The sequence below is a fragment of the Microchirus variegatus genome (genome assembly GCF_963457635.1).
Source record: "Microchirus variegatus genome assembly, chromosome: 23".
Lineage (NCBI taxonomy): Eukaryota > Metazoa > Chordata > Actinopteri > Pleuronectiformes > Soleidae > Microchirus > Microchirus variegatus.
The window spans coordinates 11,680,833-11,705,209 of NC_139824.1; the positions used below are offsets into that span (position 1 = coordinate 11,680,833).

At 41.8% G+C, this 24,377-nt stretch overlaps 2 protein-coding genes across 2 annotated transcripts; one reads left to right on the forward strand and one right to left on the reverse strand.

Annotated features, from left to right (window-relative positions):
• Window positions 1-1,721: 1,721 nt before the first annotated feature.
• Window positions 1,722-6,827, forward strand: snapc3 (small nuclear RNA activating complex, polypeptide 3; the record flags this gene model as incomplete). The annotated part of the gene is made up of 9 exons (XM_083909378.1): window positions 1,722-1,957; window positions 2,566-2,649; window positions 2,762-2,840; window positions 2,939-3,043; window positions 3,161-3,310; window positions 3,448-3,530; window positions 4,922-5,080; window positions 6,464-6,571; window positions 6,660-6,827. The coding sequence occupies 9 exons, from the start codon at window positions 1,722-1,724 to the stop codon at window positions 6,805-6,807; spliced, it is 1,152 nt and encodes a 383-aa protein (XP_083765504.1). The 3' UTR covers window positions 6,808-6,827.
• Window positions 6,828-7,684: 857 nt separating this feature from the next.
• Window positions 7,685-16,243, reverse strand: psip1a (PC4 and SFRS1 interacting protein 1a). Its single transcript, XM_083909379.1, has 17 exons — window positions 16,166-16,243; window positions 14,794-14,872; window positions 14,544-14,620; window positions 14,163-14,301; window positions 13,917-14,006; window positions 13,496-13,618; window positions 12,755-12,814; window positions 12,618-12,678; window positions 11,706-11,820; window positions 11,438-11,621; window positions 11,271-11,350; window positions 11,115-11,170; window positions 10,750-10,820; window positions 10,487-10,588; window positions 9,148-9,349; window positions 8,114-8,204; window positions 7,685-7,951 (listed from the first exon to the last, which is right to left on the reverse strand). Exons 2-17 carry the CDS (start codon window positions 14,863-14,865, stop codon window positions 7,921-7,923), a joined length of 1,554 nt encoding a protein of 517 aa, XP_083765505.1. The 5' UTR covers window positions 14,866-14,872; window positions 16,166-16,243; the 3' UTR covers window positions 7,685-7,920.
• Window positions 16,244-24,377: the final 8,134 nt, after the last annotated feature.

The window sequence follows — 24,377 nt, forward strand, 5'->3', positions numbered from 1 at the left end:
TACAGAGCTTTTTTGGTCTTCACACTAGTTTTCATTAATTCACACAGCTTTCACACCCATTCACACGCTGCAACACGCTGGGTAAAGTGTCTTGCTCAAGGACATAATATAGACGAGCAGAGACAGGAATTGAGCTCCCAATGGTCAATCCTTACTCCTAACTTTAAAAAAAATATTTTTACTTCTAAAATTGAAGTACATTTTATATCAGAAAATCACTTTTGATACTTAAGTACAGTAAATGTCATATACTTTTAGACTTTTACTGAAGTAATCTTATAAAAAAGTGACTTCAACTTCTACCAAAAGGCATTTTCTGGTAAGATAAAGTATGCCTTTTAGGTACTTTATACAAGTCTTTAAAAGTGCTAAAAGAAGTGAAGCTCCTCACATGGTCAGACAAGATGTTCCAGTTATTTGGTGGAAAGAGGGTGGAGGATTATGATAATGTCACAAAACCCTCCAGCTGCTGAATGACCACTCAACAGTGGATTAACTTCACTTTCTCACAACAAGGGGTGTTTTGCTTGGTTAGGTTAGCATCTCCGATCAGCTGCATGCATGTGACGTCCCTGTATAAGGAATTATTTCTGGTGGTTTTGTGATTGGTCCTGCTGTGCTGCAGTCTCCTCTTTGAAGCTCCTGACTGATCCTTTTTCTGAACATACATGGTCAATAAAACATTCTGAGAAGGTGACCGAGGATTATGGCCTAAAAACTATGTGCTCAAGCAAAAGAAACAGTTCACGATGAATCAAATATAAAACAAGAAATGAATTTAAGTACATTCTCATTGTAAAAAAAATAAGACCAACTTATTAAATAGGGGCTTATCTATGACTCACATGGTATGTTTTAATGCAGTCTCAGTCTTAGCCTCAAGTGTAACATTTCTTTGCAACAGGATCCCCTTTCAGCTTCAGAAAAATCTATTAAAATCCAGATTTTTCCAGTTTGTTGGGTCATATATGGTTGTGATTCTTTTCTGCATATGTAGTTTCTCATCCGTAAATTCCAGCCACAAATAATCTACACATTTGTTTCTTTTATTCTGAAAAATAGCTTGTAAATGGTGAATATGAATGACACCATTTTTTTTATTTTTTTTTATTTTAGTCATCTATTTACATAATGATCTATTATGAACTCGCCCAAAATTGGTTCCACGTTATTATTTTCCATAACATACCTTTTTTTTGTTTCCCTGGGGAGTAATTTGGCGTTGCACCTGACGGTCGGAACTGGTAAATTATGTTTACATCTCTCGCCCATTTATTTATTCTTTATAAAGCTTTTAGTTTGTCACTGTTAAACAATTCTATCGTAATGCACACTGCTTTGTGATTTTATGTTAAGCACATTTCCGTTTTTTAGGTAACTTTCAGTTTGTTTAATTTACTTTTATGTGTGTTAATTGATGCGTGAATTAGCTTAATGCTAGCGTCGGTCATTACGGGGCTTCCTGTCCTCCTGAGTTTGAGCATGGGTTAAAAGACACCGCTGCGTGTATGATTAATATGTGGGTGTAATTATTTTTCTTTATTCTGTAGAGTGGCGTCAGACAATGTACATTGTGTACTGTGTGTACAAACTTAAGATAAAACATTGCAAAATACAATACTGTACTTTAATGTACGCGCCACGACACTTCCGCCACTAGTCTCATAACAACTACATTTCCCATGATCCTCAGCGCACTCGCTGTTGCTCCAGAAAGAAACATGGCGGCGCCGTGCAAGCAGAAAACGGAAAGCACCGTAAACATCCCGGATTATGAAGAAGCGAATGTTAACAGCGAATCGTTTCACGTCGACTCGTTCAGAAACGAATGGCTGCGCAGACTGAACCCCGGAGACTGGTCCCACCAGCAGGAGGACGAGGACACGTTTAATGCTAACTTCGCTGAAGAGATGGGGATCAGCGCGGAGACCATGGCCGAGCTCAAGTCCGTGTGCAGGTACTTTTTAAAGGGATAGTGCAGGTGTTTTCAGGTGTGGTTGTATGATGTATTATTGTTGTTATTGTCCAGTAAGGACAGAAGGAAAGATGTCCTCACCTAATAACACCGATGTCTGCCTGCTTAAGTCTATTTTATCCTAAGAATGTGTTGGCTGATTTATCTTGCTACTGACAGTTCAATCCCCACCCCACATGATATTCTATCATCTCTGAAACAATGGAAGTATCCCCCAGACTGGTCACTCCAAGGTTTCTCTTCAAAACTTCCTGTTTGCATTTGCCCACATTAACACATGTGAACCCACGTCAAACATTGTGTGTCACATGGTCTCAGTGCAAGAAGTGATCAGGTCAGAGTGGTTCATTGTCATACCTCTGATGATTAAAAGGTCTACAGATGAATCGGTGGCGATTAAGGACTGGAAATTTTGGTGGGGGTCATGCAGGAAAATCTTATAATGCAATCCAGAAATAAATGACCACATATTGCTTTTTTTTTTTTTTGTTGAAGTAATAATACACTTACACAAAAATATGGCTGTGTTTCTTGTCCCATCGTTTCCATGCTTTGCAAAAGTGTCACCTTGTTTAATTCTGTCCTTTCAGTGTCGATTCACTCCGTTGCCACCCCAAGGACCAGCAGCCTGACACTGACGTTGTGCCCCCTGACCCGAGACTTAAAACGCTAATGTATGAATCTTTTTCCAGCACTCACAATTCATTTACTGTATGTTATTGGGCCGATAAATGTGTAAACATGTAAACAAATCCTAGTAAATTCTTTGTGATTTTATTTTAACAGACAAAGGAAAAAAAAACAAGATTACAGAGCTACTCTGAAAATCACCAAGAACAGACATGACCTCTACTCCGATGAACTGGTGAGTTCAAGTAGTGGAGTAGAGTAGAGAAACTTGTGGGCTGACTGATGACAATCCAGACAATTATATTATTTGGCTTGATTCTGTTTCATTTCCAGGAACGTGGAATTGTTGGTGGGCAACCGGAAACCGAGGCGGACAAGTTGCCTGAGGGAGAAGTCATTCTGACCATCAACGTCTACTATCCTGCCACTTTTGCGAAAGTGAGTGTGTTTTTTTTTTTTCCTCTGTGTGCCACAGACCTTCTTTACAGACACCATTTCTTGCATTGCTGTTCTCCGTGGTAGTCACAGGTGTGTGTGTGTGTTTATTGCCCTCAGTTTACCCACATCAGACCGCACATGACTTTGCTGATGACGGGCTCCCACACCTTGGCAGAGCTCAAAGATGCCATTTGCTGCGTCAGCGACTTGCAAGTGTTGGGAGAGTTCAGCTGCACACCAGACGTGGCTCCAGACTTCATCAGCAAAGTAAGCGCATGGAACTTACACCTGAATTTGTATTTACTTTGTCACACTCTCTACCCACACTTGGAGTAGGTGGTCTGTGTTTTTATGACCCAGTTACAAAGCAAAAGAGATAATATTTTCACGTGATCTGTTTTCAGGAGCTTTACAAGTCGGCTTTCTTTTTCTTCGAAGGAGTTTTCTACAACGACACGCGATTCCCAGAGTGTAAAGATATGAGCATGTAAGTAAAAAAAAAATAGGTATTAGCAGTGATGCTGCTCCTGACCTCACTACTAACATAGCTAACATTGCACTAAACTAACTGGCTTTAAAAATGTATCCTGGATGTGTCCCCTGTGACCACATGTCCCCACCCTTTATTCGGGGGACACACAGGCATCATGACTTCGCAAAAACAAAAGTTGCTTTTAAGGAGTCCGACGATGTGAGCATGACGGAGGAAAATAAAAAAAAGAGGCAAGAGAAGCCAAGTGAATCAATTCTCTTACTCTGAAAATAACCATTAGAAAAAGGAAATTATATCATGATTGGAGTGAGTACTACAGCCTAATTTATGAGCAGTGATTGGTGTAGTAATAATAATAATAATAATACTGAGAAACTACCAATGATGAGATATCAGCTGATGAGGCTGTGGCTAATGCGTCCTAAAGATGGAATGCGTTTTTGTACGCTCAGGAATGTGGACACATCTGTCCTCATGTTCCCTCGGAATGCGATGTCCGCGATCAGATTTGAGGATGCATTCCGAACACATTGGGGCCGTTCAGACCTGTACAGAGCAGGATCCGGCTCAGGATCCGGATCACTGAGGACGGATGTTAAATACCAGGTCTGAATGGGATGTTTGTATTTTAAATATCACTGTCTTACCCTAGTCAACACTGAAGCTCCTGTAATCAATCAATAGTGGCACGAACAAGGTCATTTGACCTAGATATTTATTGTCTCCTTGTGATTCTTGCTGTCTTCGATGTTCTCATTCAGTAGTTCAGTCTTACTCATAAGCAGAACAGAAAATATTTGGGGCAGAACATTGCACTTGATGTGCTTCCTTCTCATGCTAAAATGCCCTAAAAAGAGGAGAAGTGACGATGCTTTCTGGCATGTGAGGTGTTTGATTTAGAACAATTTCAAAGGGAAAACAGGCAAATAAAACATTTCTCCTGAAAAACGACAAATTATCACAGCTGCTATTCTGCCAGAGTGCTGGTGCATTAATTACACTTTCCCTTCAGGTTCATGAACTTAAGTTCCATAAGTATTAGTACACTTAGTACAAATATGCCTCATCAATGATTTAGTGTCATTTTATCTGTTGCGACTAATCACGATTTAGAACACACAAGGCACTTGAGGGCATGTTACTTTTCACTCATTAACCTCAAGTCCAACGTTTGACATTTCAAATTATCCATAACCTAAAGTCATGAATGAATTTAAAACAGTGAATTTAGTCTGATGCACAGTAAAGCTAGTCCCCAAAGACTACACTCTGTAGAGACCTCTCTATATGAAGAGGAAGCCTCCATAAAGTGTAGAATGATATAGCAGTATAATCTGACATCTAATTTAAAAGTGCATTTTTGTCATCTTGTGATTGTAATACAGGAACATCATTGAATGGGCAAAGGCTCACAATTTCCCGCCATACAGCCAGGCAGTGATGGAGGACACCAGACTTGTGGATCTGAAGCTAAAAGTTGGTTTCCCGTACCTCTACTGTCACCAGGGAGACTGTGAACACCTTGTCATCGTCACAGACGTCAGGTTAGTGCTACATGTTTGTGCCTCTGTGTCGTCATCATCAGACAAACTGACTCTGTCGCTGCACGTAAGGACAGTGGCTTCACACCTTTATTTGTATATAAGGCCACCAGAGGAAAGGGGTTTCAGATAGGATCACCGGAGAAAATCCAATCAAATTCTCAAGACATTTTGTTGAGTTTGCCGTTCATATATAAAAAAAAACATGTTCACATCAGCAGCTATGTTCTCTCTCAAGGCTCACTTGAGATGTGATAAGATCGGAGCTTGGTTTTCTTCTTCTTCCTGATGCTTTTTTTTTCTTCCTGGTCATTTCAGGCAATATGGCCCAAAATGAGCAGCCGTTTTAACTGCGTGACAAAAAGTGCAGCGTGAAAGTGAACTGTCACCGAGCAAACACTAGATCAGGGTTTCTCACTGTATGTTTTAGGTGTTTTCCCTGCTCCAACACACCTGACCAATAAATGGGTCGTTAACCGGCTTCTGCAGAGCTTACTGAAGAGCTGACCCTTTGAATCAGGTGTTTGAGCAGGAAAACGCCTAAAGCATGCAGGACTAGAGTGTGAGAAACCCTGCGCTACACTGACGAAACCCTGACGTGACTCGCCTCAGCACGGTTATTTTGCTTTTCCACTAGCGATAGCACCTGCTCTGGTCAGGATGTCATCAGACTGCCATCGACCGATTGGTGTCGTCACAGGAAGTCCTGAGAAAGACGTCCACAAAACTTAAACCAAACAATGCCGACTGGCATTCAGATCAGTTAAAAAGACTTAACAATCATGAAAACGTGTGTTAAACATTTAGTACGGGAATGTCTAAAATCTCATCACATCACAACATCGCCGCTGTCTGTGCTCCGGTCATGGAGGAAGTACTCAACTAATCTTTTTAATTCACTGATTCTAATGATTCAGTCACACGGAAAATCTGTGTTTTTCACACATAAATTGTTGGAGAAGACTCTCCCGTCATTGATGAAAGGTCTTGGCAAAGAAAGAATGTGTGTCTGCGTGGACATGCATGTCAGGACATCGCACAAGCTTTTTGAAACAATGCCACAGGGAATAGGTGCCATAAATCCAAGGTAAATATAGTCCAAGTTAAGTGTGTTGTGATTCTGTTGACTTGACCTTAGTCTACCACAGCACGCTGAGAACCACGCTCCTGAAAGAAAGCACAGGATTTCACAGCTGTCACAAGACTTCAGCGCTAATTTCTGAGCCTACAAACAGATGCACAAATATCTACGAGCCAATTTGCTGGTGTGAGCAGGGAAACCGCACATGAAAGCAACTCTTGAATATTACCAGTGAGACAAATCTGTCTCTCATCCCTCATGACCTTAAAGAAGTGGGTGTGCTCCTGATTTCTCTTTTTCTCCAGACTGACACATGAGACCGACTGTCTGAAGAAGAAGCTGTATCCCCTTCTCATCCACAAACACAGGGTGAGCACGCAGAAGTGTGCAGTCTGCCACATCTTCATTGGAAGGTTTGTTAAAACAAATAATATGAAACAAATTTAAAAACAAAACTCTTGGCCTTTCAAAACTGACATCTCACGTCTGTTTTTTTTGCAGATGGTTGACTACCAAAGACCGGCTTGCTCCGAGTGACCCGTGTCTCTTCTGTGACAAGTGTTTCCGGATGCTTCACTACGACGCCGAGGGCAAGAAGCTGGGAGATTTTCTGGCCTATCCTTTTGTGGACCGTGGGGCCTTCAACTAAAGCTTATCCTGCAGCGAACGGCTCAGATCACTGATTTAATGCTGTATGATACAGTTAAATATTTTTGTATTTCGGAAAGAAATGTTTTAAAATTGAAGAATGGTTTTCTTTTGTTTTTTTCCTTTTGTGTCCTGCACACTAATGCTGTTTCTTTGCATTTGAAATAAAAGGTGACATTGACTGACTTAAAGTTCTGTATTTTTTTCCCCCATGACATTTTAAATTGAAGTGTAAAGTGGGACAGACGAGAGTAAAGTATATAAAGTTCTTTATCCAACAATCAAGACACAATTTCTATCAATGTAAACATGATTAGAGACAAAGTGTGCGACATGTACTACTTTATTAATGGATGCTGAGACAAAAATACTCTTATTTACATCTACAGTATGTTAAAAAAAAAAAAAAAAAAAAGGAAGAGCAACGTTAAAATAGACACTTAAACAAGGTGGAAATTAAAGCATTTTCTGGACAAAAGACACTATGGCGATCTCCAGAATTATCTATGTGCTCATCTGAAGCCACTAAGAGATGCTAATGCAGCCAATTATGAGAGGTGCTGGTGGTGAGCTTGACACAGCAAAGCATCTGTACATCAAATAATGTTTAAGTGGAAGTAAAGATCAAAGTTGAACCCTGTAAGAAATGACGAAGCTTATAATAAAAATGGAATGGTGCCAACTGCGAGTGTGCGAAGTACAATCTAAATTCACGATGCTATAGATCAGGGTTTCTCACTCCTGGTCCAACACACCTGATTCAAATAAATGGGTCATTATTGGGCTTCAGCAGGGTTTAATGACGAGCTGATCATTTGAATCAGGTGTGTTTGAGCAGGACAGTAACTCCCCAGGACCAGGAGTGAGAAACCCCGCTATAGATGAACATATTCACACTCTTTCCACTGTTAAACTCAACGCTTGTGACGATGCAGGTAAGAAAAGGTTAAAGTGAACACGAAATACAAAAATAAACTATGTTGTCAGTCACAGAGTCGAAGCGGTCGTACAGATGCACCGGAGCCTTTGAGCAGCAAACTGGAAACCAGTGTTCGAGAGAGACCGGACGACAGATCCCAGTGTGGACAGTATGGAGAACAGCAGCGGGAAACACTTAAGTGGACTCTTCCTGAGCTTTTGGGGTGCTATTAGCAAACAAAAAAAACAGATTAAAAGGTGAATAAATGAGGACAAAGCTATATAATATACAAATAACAATCAATACTATTGTGTTGCATAATGGAACCACATAATCTGACAAAAACCTCCTCGATATGTCCTGAAACGAATACACACAAAGTACTTACCTGTGATTTTTTGCAGCCGAGGCATCTTCTAGCAGCTTCTCCGTCTCGTGCTTCTTCTCCTCGGGGCTCATGTCCCCGTTTGTCATCTTGTCTGCAGGCAGTGCACACAGGAACAGTCAGGTCAGTGAGACAAACCATAGCTGCATCACATAAACCAGTGTGAACGCAGGAACTCAACACAGGCATGTGACGACACATGCCGAGCTCCCGACCGCACAGAGATAAATAGGATTTTCCGTCCCGTTTCGGCACGCTCTGCTCCAGAAAGGAAGCTTTTCAAAGAGGCGCGGATTTGAGTGGAAGTACAGTGTGAACTCGAGTTAAACCGATTACTCCTACGAGGATGTGGCTGCACATCTCCAATTACCATCGACCACTGTTGACGTCTTCCACTCAACTAGTTATGACTAGTTATGGAACCCGTTTTTGTTTCTTGTGACGTTATAATGTTTTTTGCCTGTATCCAAGTATTTGTTTTCTTCTTAGTCCGTATCATCACTCGATGCACGCAATAGTTGCCGCTAAATGTGTGTGTTTTTTGAGTTATACAGTTCTTTACTTTCATTTTATACTTACATTTGTAACATAGATGTTGCACTGTAATCAGTTTGTTGCACAATGTGGTGTCTAATGTAAATCTACCGTACTCCATTCTATACACCGTGACATTTACAGCATGCGTGACTGCACCCGTTTCTCCCTGTAAAGCTATTTTTTTCCCTTTTGTCCTTATATAATCGTGACTTAATCATGTCATGCTTGGTGTAAATGGAGAGGCTGCTGTGGAGCCACTGTCCTGCATGTTTTAGGTGTTTTCCCTGCTCAGACACGCCTGATTCAAATAAATGGCTCGTTATCAGGCTTCAGCAGAGCTTACTGACCATTTGCATCAGGTGTGTTTGAATAGAGAAACTGTGATAAACCCTGGCTTAAAACATTGTAGAAGACGCACAGATAGAATTAAATTATTACATTGAAATAGTCAATTATGACTGTTTATAGCTCCAGCTAGCTGACAAGAAGTGACTCAGTACCCGAGTTGTTTTCCTTGGCTTGCTCGACTCTCTTCAGCGCTCCTTTCTTCGCTTCTTCATGCTGACGCTGCTCTGCCAAAGACTTGTTGAGCACCTGGCTGAGCACGCAGTCGCCTTCTCCGACCAAAAACATACTCTTGAACTTGTTGTACAACATGGTGGCCTTGTCCATGATGTCCTGACTGGCCTTGAACCTGCGTATCTGCAACAGGAAGAGGAAACCAGCATTACTCGCTCAGTGAAGGACACAGAAAAAACACCATTCTGTGGTCTGGTTGTTGCGTTTATCTACGCATTTTTATTTTTTTGCTTATTTTAACCATAAAAGGGCCAGAAAATGTCCTGTAACTCAGTGCTTTTGCCCATTTTTACAGAATAACTTTAAATATCTGGCAGTTTACTGCATGTTAAAGTAGTGTGTTAACAATTTAAAATGAAGAAAAACTATTTTTATTCAAGTTTTATTTAAGATAACGCTGTAGTTGTACAAGAACACCAGATTTTGCTTGTTAAATTTGAAATTTGCGAGTGAAAATGACCGTAATAACCACACGTTGGCTTTGACTTTGACAGCTTTCAGAAACTGTTAGGATTTTTCCAATAGCACAAACGCGTAATTACGATACTGCAACGTGCGCAAGGGTTAAGTTAAGGGTTAATCGTATAAAGACATCCTGTTCTTTCAAAGATATTCGGATATCAGGGCTGTCACTTTTACTTTACAAAAATCAAGTTTGAATTAATTTACCCCAAAGATGAGTGTTAGATTATTCATAACACACGGCTTTGTAGCCAACATGGTCATATGACATGGTAGGAAACCTTATATGTTGCCCTCTGCTGGATTCTAAGGGGTACTGCTAAAATAAGTGCTAATGAGATTCTGTATCTCATAAGCACTTATTTATAAGCACTAATAAAATGTGCCGTTATTGGTGTCGTTACTGTCTGCTCAGTAGGACAGTTTATTACGTGCGTGTCCGCCATTTGACAGCAAAATATATATATATATATAAAAAAAACTAGAAAAGCACTCTGAGAGCGCAGACCTCCGCCAAGGCAGCGCAGTGCCTACAAAATACACCCTGCCGGCGCGCATCGTCTACTGATCACGCCCAAAATGTAATCACTTGTTCCTGGTCCCATTGCGGACATTTCCTGAAAATTTCATCCAAATCTGTCCGTGCCTTTTCGAGTCATGTCGCTAACAGAGAGACAAACAAACAAACACTCCGGCGAAAACATATAGCTCCTGGCGAAGGTCAAAAAGAAGTTATAGAAGTTAACCCTTGAACTTGAATGGGTTTTTAGGGTTAAAGTTAAAGGTTAAATTCCATACCTTTTTCAACGTGGCAATCAGTTCACTGTGTTTCTGCAGGTTCTGGGTCGTGACCTGGAGAGCGCTGATCTCATCTAACGCCTCCAAGCACTTCTTCACATCCTACAGATGGGCGGGAATTCCAGGGATGGGAGGTAATTAGGTGATTAAGTAATTCAAAGTATGTTAATAATACAGAGCAACATAAACAGGCTGAACGAAAGATCAAACGTGTCCTTTTATCATGTTGGAAAAAAAGACTAAACGTGAAGAAATTAACTTACAGGGTTGTCAATTTTCAGTGAAATCTTGATTTCGCCGTGCAGTCGCTGGAGCTTAAGGTCAGTCGACACTTCTGAGTTAAAAAAAAAAAAAAATGAAGGAAGAAAAAACAACACTGTTACAGACCTTTAAAGGTTAAAGGTTATGGACGGACAGATCTGCTGCAGTGTAAACACACAGAAGAAGAACAGGCATATGATGGATGAATCAGGAGAAATATGAACAGAAATGACACAATTTAGGTTTTTAAATACCATCATCAGAGTATGGGATCGTTTTGATATATTTAGTTGTTGCAACACAAGATTACTTGAAATTCAAAAACCCTGAACACTTTCTGTTTAATCGTTACATTTATCGTGCTCACCTTTTTTCTTAACTCCCGTCTTCTCTTCGTTTTTCTTCCCGTCGTCTTTGCCGACTCTGCAAGACGGGAAAAAAACACCACATACACGTTACAAATCTGTCCTTTCCTGTTCATTTAACACTTAAAGTTACATTTGTTTGCTAAAATAAAACGTACTCTCTTAACTCGTCCGCTTTCCGCCGCCGAGCGTCTTTGTCCGCTTCTGAGCTTTGCTGTTTCTTTCTGCTTTTATTTTTCTGAAATAACACAAATGAAAGATTGATGAGAACTCTCTCGTCCTTGTTAGAGCAGGTTTTTGTTGTCGTTTCACGGCAGACACCTGCCTCTTCATCGTCAGAGCCGGAGGAGCCGTCATCCTTGGACTGCTTCTTCTTCTTGGCTTCTGGCTCCTTCACTTCTGCATCCTTTCCTTTGCTGTCCTCCCTCTTCTTTCTCTTCTCCTCCTCTCCACTCTTAGACTTATCCTCTGTTGTCCTCTTTCTCTTTCTGTCCAACTCAGTAGTGTCCCTAAAAGTATTTAACAAGACGAATGCAGTCGTAGAATGTTCTGTACAGCTGGGTTTCTCCGTGTGTTCATATTCATGTGCTTACATTTCACTTCCTGAGCCTTGCTGGTCCTGTTGCTGCTGTTGCTGCTGTTGCTGCTGCAGCAGAAGCAGCTTCTCACTTTTGGGCTTCCTGCCTCTTCGTTTGGGAGCTTCTCCACCTGATCTCACACATGGAATAAAATTCAACACAGTGCAAATCTACAAAAACGTATATATTCATCAATATCTCTCGCGGTTACTTCCCCCAACCATTCATTTGAGTAGAGGGGGCAGGAAGTCTAATTGTGGGGTGTGCTGCCAGAAGACGAGCAGTTTCATTATGGTATTATAAATTTGAAAGCCAGTTTTATTTCAATTTAGCGTGGGGTGTTGAAATTAAGTGTTTCTTAGAAGCATCACAACGTGATCCGCAATCGATTGTGACCACGCAAAGATTGCTTGCGGATTTTTTAGTGGCTAGAATCTGCAGAAGCATTGGTCCTCATTTGAATTACATTGATAAAAAAAATATATATATATGAAAGCAGAGCAAGGGGAGCTTATTTATCTGATTGTGCTGGACTGTGGTGGCTATTTTAATGCCTTTAATGAGTGCATTCCTTCCTTTTCTCTGCCTTGTTATTACTGAGAGCGTGTCCTGTCCCGAGGTCAAACACACCCGATTCAGTCAGCTCATCAGCAAGCTCTGACAAAAGGCTGCTAACGACCCATTTATCTGAATCGGGTGTGACAGACACACTGTAACTTGTAAAACAGCGAACGTGATGCTTTACTTACTATAAATGATCCCAAAAACTAAAGACAGACAAATGTTGACTCCAAAACAGACCGACATACCTGTGTTTCTTAAGGTCACTACCCCTCATAACTAAAAACAGTAGGAACACTGCTAATCATAGTATGAAATGTTCTTCATGGTCCAAAAGTCAACAGCATCAAATGGAGCTGAGCTTACCTGGCGGACTCACAGGACTAACAGGAGCATCTTCTGTTTCCGCCTCCTGGTCAGCGTCACTCTGGAGACAAATTATAGTATATATATATATATATATTCTTTTTTTACAAGTGACTCAATTGAGAAATGCTACCAACCTTTTTCTTCCGTCCTCTCTTTTGTTTGAGAACTTCCGTGGATTCGTTCTGCGCTGCACCCTAAAGTGTGACACCTTTCGTTAATTTTGTGACAACAGTGTCAGCAACTGCAAAACTTGTGATGTCTCCACTGGAAATGTTGGTTTTCCTGATTTCATGCAGCACAAAATTTTTTCAGAAGTCACTGGCAGACATATTTTATCAGATGATCTGCGTCTCCTCCTTCCCTTTCTCAATGTCACACTGGGACTTTCTTAGAAAGAGAACGTTTGTAGTCGCATGTAATCGTCTTTTCAAAAACAAATCAAATTTGAGGGAAAAACCTGGAGGAAAAACATAATGCACGTCATTGGGAAACAACTCACCGTTCTCCAAAAGCACAGAGAAAGCCATGCAAAAGTAAAGTTACAGCAGCTCATTATGTGGACAGAGAAAAGAGGGAAATGGAAAAGCGCCCACACGACTTGATCAGGGTGGTAAAACACAACGCACTAAACACTTTCCAGTTAGTGACGGCAGAGTTTATGCTCTCAGACCACTGGGCCTCATGATATTATTTAACCTTTATCACCTCAGCGACGTTAACATCAGCACCCACCACCAGAAAAACCCAGTGAAGAGTTTTCAGTTTACTACAAACAATTGGAAAAACCACCAACTGCCGCATGCTTTCCTGCAGATAAGGAGTCTGATAAGCTGCACCGCGACGCGTTACGGTATCCTAGCATGCAACGTACGTACATCCTGGTTCTGAGGACCCTGCTCAGAGATCAGAGACCCTTTCTCCTCCTGCTCCTCCTGCTCCTTCTCCATCTCCTCCTCCTCCTCATTCTCAATCTCCTGCTCAGCCTCACTTCCTGGAACCTGAATGCACCGCGAGACAGCATAGGATGCAGTGTGGTGGGGTAAGCAAGTCTTGAAAGGGAGTAAAAGTTAGCGGAGTAGCCTCATGTTGTACACACACACACACACACGCTACTCTTAGCATATATCAAATATGAATTTGTGAGCGGCTGTAAGTCAGTATGAGGCACACACACACACACACACACACGTTAGATAAAGATCAGAAAAACGGCAAAAGAAGAAAGAAGCGGACAAAACAGGTAGCAACTCAATGCAGTGAAGCAAGCGTGTACACATAAAACTCAAAAACACGTACTTTGGATTTTATCCCCTTGTCGTCGGCCTCTTCCTCTCCTTCTGGACTGCTGTCTGAATCCTTTTCAGTGAAGGTTTGTGGAGGAACCGGCTTCAAACAAACAACAACTGTGTCATCAACAGTGTAATAAAACTGCATAAGAAATACAACAGTAAAGATCCAAAGGGCAACTGAGGAGCAGCTCATCCGAGCCTAAGCACCGCTTCTGGTGGATTAATATAAAAACATAACAGTAGTAGGACATACCTTGGGTGCGGTGAGCTCAACCTTGGGGTTGTTCTCAATTTCCCACAATCCTTCATTGAAGCCTTTCCTCTTGTTGGGCTTGGCGTACTTCTCTTTGTTGGACTGGTACGGAAAGATATCTTTCGGGCCGAGAAAGGCTCTGTTGGAGAAGAAGAATCGATGTAAGGGATAACTCGTGCGCGCGTGCGATACTGCCCGAACCATTAAAAATGTAGAGTGTTTACCGCGACAGAAACACAGACTCTCTCTCTCTGTAACTCTATTCAGACACTCATCAAACATTGATGCGTTTAGAGGAAGCGTGCAATAACAGCTGAACACACAGACTGGAATGCACGCAGTCAATAAAAAAAACTTCATCAAGTTATTTCCGTGACTAACGTTTCGTGGGTGCCAAAGAAGAAGATGGGAAACTTGATGTTGGACGGCTTCACGGCACCATCGGGGACTTCATCGATCTGTACGAGAGCGGAGAGAAGCAGAAGTGTGAGGTGTTTATGTGCTCTGTATTCTATGATTTTGTTTGGAAAATTGAGCTGGTGCAAAGCATCTTTGCTTTCTGTGATAACTGCAATAAGTGAAAGTGAAACTAAAGTCTTTCTTTGCCTGTAGGCATGAGCTGCAGACTTACTCTTGCAGGCCAGTGAGGGTAGCCCTTCATTTTGGCAAAAATCAGATCACCGTGTTTCCAGTCTCGAGCCATAATGAAGCTGCAAAATAAAGACAAACGAATTAGTGAAGGTCTGGTTCACAAAAGCGGAATAAAGAGATCCAGGATGTTTAAATCACTCCATCTTCTACCACTTTATCTCCACATGAGGGTGAAAAGGCAGGGTACACCCTGGACATCACTAATGCATCACAGGGCCACATGGAGACAAACTCCCATCCAACTCAATTTAGACCAGGACTGTTCAACTAAAATTTCCAGAGGGCCAGCTTTTCGGAAGGCTGTCCAGCCAGTGGGCCGGTCAACCCCTGTACTACTATTTTGTGTTTTCAATTATTTAGCACTTATTTATTGAAATAGCTGCTAGTTTTGTGCTAAAAAGGTAAGTAACAAAACCCACCAACATTCAGGTACAATACAATTTGCGTATAGTGCAAAAAAGGTTAAAGTTACAGTATCACCAACATTCGGGTATAACGGTCACAATTGGCTCTTACAAAATTAGAGGTAACAATATCAACAACATTAAGGTGCAATGGCCACAAAAGGCTATTTTCTTCAGAAATATAAGTAACAGTACCAATAATATACAACGTACAACTGATACACTTGGCTCATAGTGCAAAATATTCTGGTACATACATAGGCCGCCTACAAAGTGCAATTGCCTTTTTAATAATACATTCATTATTTATGGGTTAATGGGCCACGGGCTGGTCCAAATTGCTTAAAGGGCCTGATCTGGCCCCCGGGCCTTAAGTTGAATAGCCTTGATTTACAGTGTCCAATTTACCCAATCCCTAAATCTGCTGTTTTTGCATGCATTTCCTTTCTCCATGCAGAAAGGCCCTCAAAGAGTGGATCCGGATATCAACAGTAACTCATGAAAGTGCACGAGGAGGAGATTACTTCAACCTGGCTGCAACACAATGCCATCTCCATGGCAACAGAAACAGCTCGCTGGTCGATGACGTGCAACACATAAAAGGTAGAGGTGAATCTGCTCAGGCATCATGGTAAACGTGTACACAGAGCTCCTCCCCCTGATCACTACCTCCTCCTCCTCCTCCTCCACCCTTCATTCAAACATGACAGTCATGTCTGCTGTGACAGAACCCAGTCCCCGCACTGCACTGCACTCACTCACAGCCTGAACTCCACCTGCTGCCATCGACGCTCATAAAACACGCTAAAAAAACGCCACCTTCACCATCGTGACAGCGACATCACGAGCTCATCCTCATCCACTACACTACACTCCACTTCTGAAGCGAAAGCGTGAAAACAACAATCTGTTCTCGTCTTCACATCTGTTATAGTGGAAAAAAATTACCTCAGCGCTGCTCGTAGTTCAGCGAAATCTCGACGTAGCACTGTAATCTGAGCAGAATAAAACAATACACGGCTCCTTTTTTCCGCAACAGTCACACAGACGCACGTTTTCCGCTCCCGCGCAGGACGTTGACAGACCGTACCATTACAAGAGGGGTGTCTATTTTCACTCAATGTGTTTGTATTTATCTAAAAATGAACAATAATAATAACAAATTAATATGTTGCCTATTTACTACTAAGCGCACTCAAAGGGATTTAAAATGTAAGAAGTACATTTTTAAGCACTGCTTCATAGATCGTCTTTAAGAAGACATTCGACTCGACTTGAGGGGAAAAAGTGGGCGTCAATTTCCACGCATGCGCACAGCAGATGCAAACTATTTGGTGTCATCAATTAACTTTTTAGTCACACTTAATGTCTTTGATGATTATAAAATGCACGTTTAGTCCTCAGCGTAATTTTCGGCCTAGGGTAAAGTACAAAAAAAAAAAAATTATTGTGACCTGAACAATGTGATCAGAGTGGGACCTCTGTCTGTGAGTTGCTGAGGCTGCAGCTCTGTTGCAGGCAGAGATAATTATGAATGACTGCGATATCTGACGGTATAATTAAATGATTTATGTGTAGAATTTGTATTTTATACCCACACACACACACACACACATATATATAATTAAAGTACAAACTGATTTACATCTAAATGTTGGGAAAACAATGAATTTCCTCCAGTTCACCATTAAGTTCCACTGATGTTTGAGTTATACTTGTTGATTAAAAACAAACAACAACGACAAAAAAAAGAAAAAGGTTTAACTTTGAATACTGAGGAGTCTAGTGCTCCCTCAGACTACCACACACTGTTTGGTAAGCAAACAGTGACCCCTAGTGGCAAAATTAGGCTTTAACACTCAAGTGATGATGTCTGTCCTGGGACTGTAATTTCATTTTCCTTTTTTTTTATTCAATGCTTATATATTTGAAAATGCCAAAATTACATCATTAAATTACAAGGTGCACAACTTGAGATTTGCAATGATGTTAATGCTGAAAAGTGCGTAAACAACAGACAGTTAAATATATAATTGCTTGAAAAATGACTGAAATGACTGACTAGTTAAGTTAAGATAAGTTTTTTAGTATAATTCATGATTTCATTTGTGTCTGTCACAAAATGCCCTTTAAATATTTATTTTCTAACAAATGTTTTATAATTTAACAAAATTGTATTTGGTTAAAAAGTGGTATTTCTGCAACAACCATGTCACATTCAAAGTCACTTAAATCATGTTTTCTATCTCTGAGTAGGTCGTCTTAAATCCAGTGAGTTGCTGAGATGTGACTGACTGATTACATATACCTAATAAAGTGGCCAGAGAGTGTATACTGCGGCTGTATGTGGGAGGAAAAAAAAGTATATGAAGGTGACCTTCACATTTGTGGCCTCACAGATTCACAGGCAAGCTTACATGTGAGTCTCTGTATGTGTGTGTGTGTGTGTGTGTCTGTGTGTGTATTACAGACAATAGAAGATGCTGATAGTTGAAGGACGGGCTCATCAGCCACAGGGTCCCAGAGAGGGGGATAAGGGAGAAGAGGAGGCCAGGATGGGCCAGAGGAGGTTGGATGAGACAAAAGGAGAAGAGAGGTGGAACCATGAGTACATGCACAGGAATAACTCCGCAGCTTCCAGGGGCCCCCCCAACCCCACCTGCCCAGCCTGTGAGGTGAGAGACCTTGGTGTTGGAGCCCAGCCAGCTCAGTGGGGTTCCTGCTCAGACACACGGCCATAAGAGGCTATAGCAATGGAGAGATGACAGTATGGGTGTGCCTGTGTGTGTGTGTGTGTGTGCATCCTTCACCCTGGCAGACGATATGTTGGCAGAACATCCCGACTCACTCCGTCTCCGAGGGGCCCACAAAGTCCCGTTATCCTTCCTCACTCATTTGTTAACCTGCCTCTCTTCTTTGCAGCGGCTCTCGCTCACATGCTGAGGAAGGCTGCTTCATACACGACCTGCGCCATTCCACACCCCTCTCTCGTCGCCATGCTGGCAGCTACATAAGTAATTGTCTCAAGCATAGTTCTGAAGCACCTTTGTGTTACTCGATTATTTAAATTTCACGCGACTTGCAAAAGTTTACATACACTACACTGTAATAAAGAAAACTCAAAATTTCACGGCAACTTCCTGCAATCAATTTTTGAGATTACAACTCAACAAAATATTGCGAGTTTTTAAAAAGTTCCATCAACTAATATTATTTTGTTAGACAAACTTGTAAGTTAGAGTTGTGCCAACTCAAAATTAAATGTTTTATTTTTTAATAATTTTTCAAGATTAGTTAGGCAAGTTGATCATCAAGTTGCCTTGAAATTTTGAGTTTTCTCAACTTTTTTTTTACTGTGCATTTGTAAAACTATACGTACACGTTTTACTTAAGTATGTCCGTTTTTTTAACTGCAGTTATCCTATTATACGTTTATTTGACAGCATTTATTACAAGTTATTTCACGGGAAACAATTTAAAACCAGCTACTTACACATTATACACTGTAAAAAAGAACATTTCAAGGCAAATTGCTGCAATCAACTTTTGAGTTTACGGCCCAACAAAAGATATTGAGTTTTTAAAAAAGTTCCATCAACTAATATTATTTTGTTAGACAAACTTTCTAAATTAAATTTTTTCATATTTTTTTTACATTATCTGAACAAGATTAGTTAGCCAAACTGCTTGAAAACAGAATTTTGAGTTGGCACAACTCTAACTTACATGTTTGTCTAACAAAATAATATAACTTTTTTAAAAACTTTAGATCTTTTGTTGGGCTGTAAACTCAAAAATCGATTGCATCAAGTTGCCTTGAAATTTTTAGTTTTCTCAACTTTTTCTTTACAGTGTAGATCTGCATCAGATGGTCTATTGTTCTGGCTATCAAATAGTTTCAGCTTCATAAACAAGAAAATTCTACGCTTTTCTATGAAAATAGTTGCATTTGCAGCCCCACATGAATGCATCAGTGATGCCAATAAAGTCATTTTAATGTTAATCTACGACATCTTTATAGAGGAGGATATTTTCAAATCACAAATATCTCTCAGAAGATTTTTTCCTGCTGTTAAATAAGAAAAACGACCAGTTCCAAATGCGATTAAATCAAACTGAAAATTTTACAAATTTTGTCAGAAAGTAAGCAGTGTTTTTTGTTGTTTGTTTTTCAAGTCTGTGTGGCATCATTTAAAGGGCACCTTCCTTGGACTCTAATGAGTGATGGTGTCCTTGAGCTTTTTTTTTTTATGTGTGTGTGTGTGTGTGTGTGTCATACACATGGATTGGCATCTTTCCCCCTTTTCTGCTGGCAACCCTTCAGCGTGTTCGGGGGAACGGACAGGGTTGCCACTGGAGAATGATAAAGTGGTCACAAGACAGGTCAGAACATTCATTAACACCACACAGCCGTATCTGTTAATGCAGCTTAATGTGGCAAGGACTTGGCAACGTGGAGCCAGAGCATTCATCTTTATATGAGGTCTAGAGACAATTGTCGTTGAGCGAGAAATTATATATATAGTTAAAAGTTTTTCATATAAAAAGAAGAACAAATAGAGAAAAACATTTAATTTTACATATGAGGATTCTAAATATTTAATTTAGGGTTCCCACAGAATAGAAACTCATCTTTTTTTTAACCATTTCCAATGATTTGATGTTTAAAATAAACCAACTTTGTAAAAATTATACATTTACCTAGAGCTGAATCAATTAATCGATTACTAAATTAATCGTCAACTATTTTGATAATCGATTAAAGCCGTTTGAAGCTTTTTTCATGATTAAAACAAGATTTCTGATGGTTTTAGCTTCTTAAATGTGAATAGTTTCGTCGTTTCTTTGCTCCACACAGTAAAGAAATCATTAAAACTTAATCATTTTGGTTTGTGGACAAAACAAGACATTCGAGAACATCGTCATTTCCAGGTTTGACGAACACTGATCAACGTTTTTTAACGTTTTTTACGTTTCCTGACATTTTATGGACCAAACGATTAATCGACAGTGTGTGTGATTTCTACAGGAGGCGTCCAAGAGCTTTACACCACCACCAAGAAACCTCGGCAGGAGGGGAAGTGTGGAGGGAGACAGTATGAGTCCAGCTCCTCGGACAGCAGGTGAGTGTGTGAAAGCAGGGGATGACAGATGCTTCTGTCAGCGTTCCAACAGTCGTCGCTTTGTGGGAGCGGTGCAGATGCCTCCTCCTCCTCCTCCTCCATGCCCTCTCATCCCTCCATCCTTCTCAACAGGCGAGGATGTGGGGATAACAAGACAGGAGCAGTCCTCTCAGCAGTGCAGTGACCACACTGGCACGGTGCTACATGAGGACGGGGGGGGGGGGGGGGGGGGGGGGTGGCGCAGTGATGGAGAGGTCCAGGCCTGGGCCCAAGGCTTGAGAGGAGGTCTCAGTGGCAGCAAAAGGTGGGGTTATAAATGTGGGGGTCAGCGAGCGAGGACAGTGGAAGGGCTCGCTCTCGCCGGGCGCTGTGGGAACCAGCTGAGACGCGGGGTCCGCGGCGGTCCTTGCCTGTGAGGAAAGCAGATGTTTTTCGCTCGGGGGGCGTGCCAAGTTTGCAGCACAACCTTCAGCTGCTTGGAGGTCAGGTCTTTAATAAGGAGGCCGGTGCGCGGGACATTTCGGAGGCAAACGCTTCAACTTTGATACAACAACATATTAATTATGGCGGTAGACCATAGGGCAGAGGGTTGTGGTGGAACATCCCACCCCACTGGTTTGGAGCCTCCATCAGGTTGACATTAGCCAAGGCTGGTTGGCAGACTTGGTGCTGTCCCAGCACTAGCCTTAATTTTTCAGCTCGACCTGACTGATGCAGAGGCAGCAGTTTGGACTGGTTCAACGACTGACTGACTTGTGATGCTTGAAAAAAGTAACTTTTTGGGGTGCTCTCATACCTGTATGCTATGTACCAACGCTACGTGGAAATTTGCCGTTTGCTGTTCTCTGAATGGTGAGATACCAGTCTTATGAACATTTACAACCTGAGCGAGCAACTAGGCTACGCCTGAAAACAATGCCATATATGTGATGATATGAAGACACATCCAAAGGCATTTTCTAGAGGCATGCGATGAACTATTCACTAGATAGTTTGTATTCTGAAGATGCATCAGATACCAAAGTTATTTCTTGCAGTGGCACTGTTGCAATGGCGTCGTTGCTCCGTGCCTTCTAACCCCATTAGAACCGATCTCGAGGGGAAAAATGCCCCTGATTTCAGAACAACAATATCGGTATGAAAGCACCCTTAAATTCACCCTTAAGTCCAAGGTGTAACATTTAGAAAGATATACCATCCATAAGTCTGATTTATAAGCCTTTTATATGTACTTTAGGCAAGGGCCTTGCTTTACGGACACCACCATCTTGCATATACCAGCATGAGTGTGTGTAGCCTACCACACAAACATTGAACAACATCCTTTTTGGTATGCAAAGGCCACTGTAGTTCCTGACATGTTTGGGAAAAGGGAGGGTTATTGGTGAAGTCACTCGTTTTTACACACTAAACCTTTTTTTTAAAAAAAGAGCTGTTTCTTAGCATTTCTTAGAATAATTTACAGTTCAAGTACATTTTTTGAGTTCTTAACAACCGTAGAATGTTGGACTATTAATGCTCATATGATGAACTCCACTGGGTTAATGACATTATGTAATAAATTTTAAAGCAACTGGCCATAAAATCCTCCTAATATGTCACAGAGACTCAGGAATAATGTTCATATAACAAACTGAACTCACCAACAACAACAGTACAGACAAAATATTTGCATTAGAAATATATTTTGCAGACTGCAAATCATGTTTATGTTTTGAAATCATGTTTTGGCATGTGGCGCCACCTACCGCCGTCTACCAATCATTGCAGTCAGTAGAGTCTCAGCTGCCGAGCAACCACGGGTTGCCAGTTACGTCAAAAAACGAGACCTAAAAGACCTCTGTATTTTGAATTTAAATGTAGTAACCGTTTTTGGCCACATTCTTACATATGGCAAACTTTAACTCTTGTTTGTTTTTGTCTGCATCTTTAAAAAAAAGGAAAATGCTGAATTTGGCTTTATAACGTGTAACTTCCTTTACAGCTGCCATCACAGCTCCACGAAACTGGACAATTAATTTCATCATGGAGCCACAATGATTAGAGAGAGGAAAAAAAAGTGATCCTAAGACTTTATCACTTCCCAGCTCAATGAGTTAAGAAGGGAGTTTCACCTCATCTCAACCTTTGAATTGATTTTTGAGAAAGTGGGAGATCTGGGGATTACTTTGGAGAGCAGCAATGAAGACCAAGCTTACTGGCCCTTTTTTGTATTTGGCAAATGGGCTTGACAAAGACTGAGGAGACAAAATCTAGGGCTTACAGCTGCGGCACCCAGTCGGGGGAACTTGAAAGCAGCACTGGGATGGGAAGCTGGGAGAGATGGTACCTCATTTAGGAGTGGTGAATTTGGACATGGGGCATGGGGAAATGCTTAAAGTAAACCACAGAGGCCCCAACAATCATCAGGAATTGAGACATTTTAAACCTTTAACGGGGGACTGTGATCAAAGCAGCAACGGATCCTCACTTGAGTGTGAAAGCGCAACCGGAGGGAAAAGAGGGGATTGTGGGGGATCATGGCAGGTTGAAAACGTAAAATCAGCACGTTAGCTTTATAAGGGCGTCAAGAATAAAGGATGATCTGGGGATCATTGGACCCATGGGGAACCGACGAGAATCCGGTGCGTAACCAAGCTGAGTAGAGGGGAAAGCAGGCCACTGCTGACGGGAAAACCTGCTCTATCAAAGATGCAGTTTGAGTAGGAATGATGTTGCTTAATTCCCACAGAAAAATCACTTCATACAGGCGTGTGGCTCTGAAAACTGTAAAATTCAAGACTTTTTCCTGCTCGTCTCAGCGCTCGAGTCACAAATGAGCAAGTTTCATCAAATTCATCAAACTTTTCTGACTTCATTTTTTTGACGCCGACCATCGTTTGGTCTAATTAGAAAGCGAGAATGAGCGACACACGGATAAAACGGCTCTCTCTCTGTTTCTGTGATCTGTTGCCCACGATGTCCAGGTATGGACCTCACATCTCCTTCCCTTTTTTAAACTCACCTCAATCGGAGCACAAATTAGTCAGGTTCTCCCCCCCTCACGCTGCAGCCGCTCTCCCAGTCGCAGAGCTAATGCAGAGGAGCACCAGCCTTAGGTAGCAGGGGTTCTCGCCACGCTGAATTATAAATCAAACAGCACTTACACGAAGCCGCTCGCTAATTACGTGTTCACTTTCGCTCCTCTTTTCTCCTTATCGTCTCACTTTGTACTGGATAAGATCACTGGGCGGTTTGGGGAAGGCACAGAAACCTGTATCTGACTTTGGGATAATCACGTCTAAGTGACCTAGCGGAGATGACAGCAATTATTTTTCCCTGTGATTACCGTGAGCCTCATTGATGTTAATGCCCACCACTTGCTCACTCTGTGGGCTCTCTGTCCTTGGCGTGTGCTCCCCAGATGATATGTGCCCCGGATGGAGGCCAAGCTGGAAAAAAAAAAACAGCTCTTTTCTCGTTTCTGTACCTTCAGCTTTAGATATTTTTATCTCCTGCACTGTATTTGTGACTTCCTCATCCCCTGCATGTCCTCTGAGTGTCATTCTCCAACCCCCCCCCCCATCTGCGAGGCAAACCAATTTATCACCAGCCAAAGGAGGGCCTTCACTTTGTCTGTTTTCGTGGCTCTCCCTCCATAAGTTGCTCTCCTAATGAAAGGAGGTGCTGCGTCCCAGCCGGTCCACAGAGATTTAAGGGGGCAAGAAGTCCAGTTCCAAGCCCAACTTGGGGAGGTAATTACCCCTCTGGTGGACTGTGGAGAGAGGGCCGGAGCAACTCGCACAATGTGGACTTTCGCTTACAGGCCACGGCCCAGCCCCCATCGTTAGGAGCCCCCCCCCCCCCACCGAAGCTGGATGTCACGTGACCCGGACAGGGGTGATGCGAAGGGGTCGACTCAGCACGCCTTGGCCTGGGTGTAGCCTGCGTTGGCGAGAAGGATCACAGGACCGGTGCCAAACTCAGCAGAGGAGAGCGGAAAAACGGGGGGCGATAGAAGAAGAAGAAGAAGGGCTTTGACAGGAAGAGGAATGACG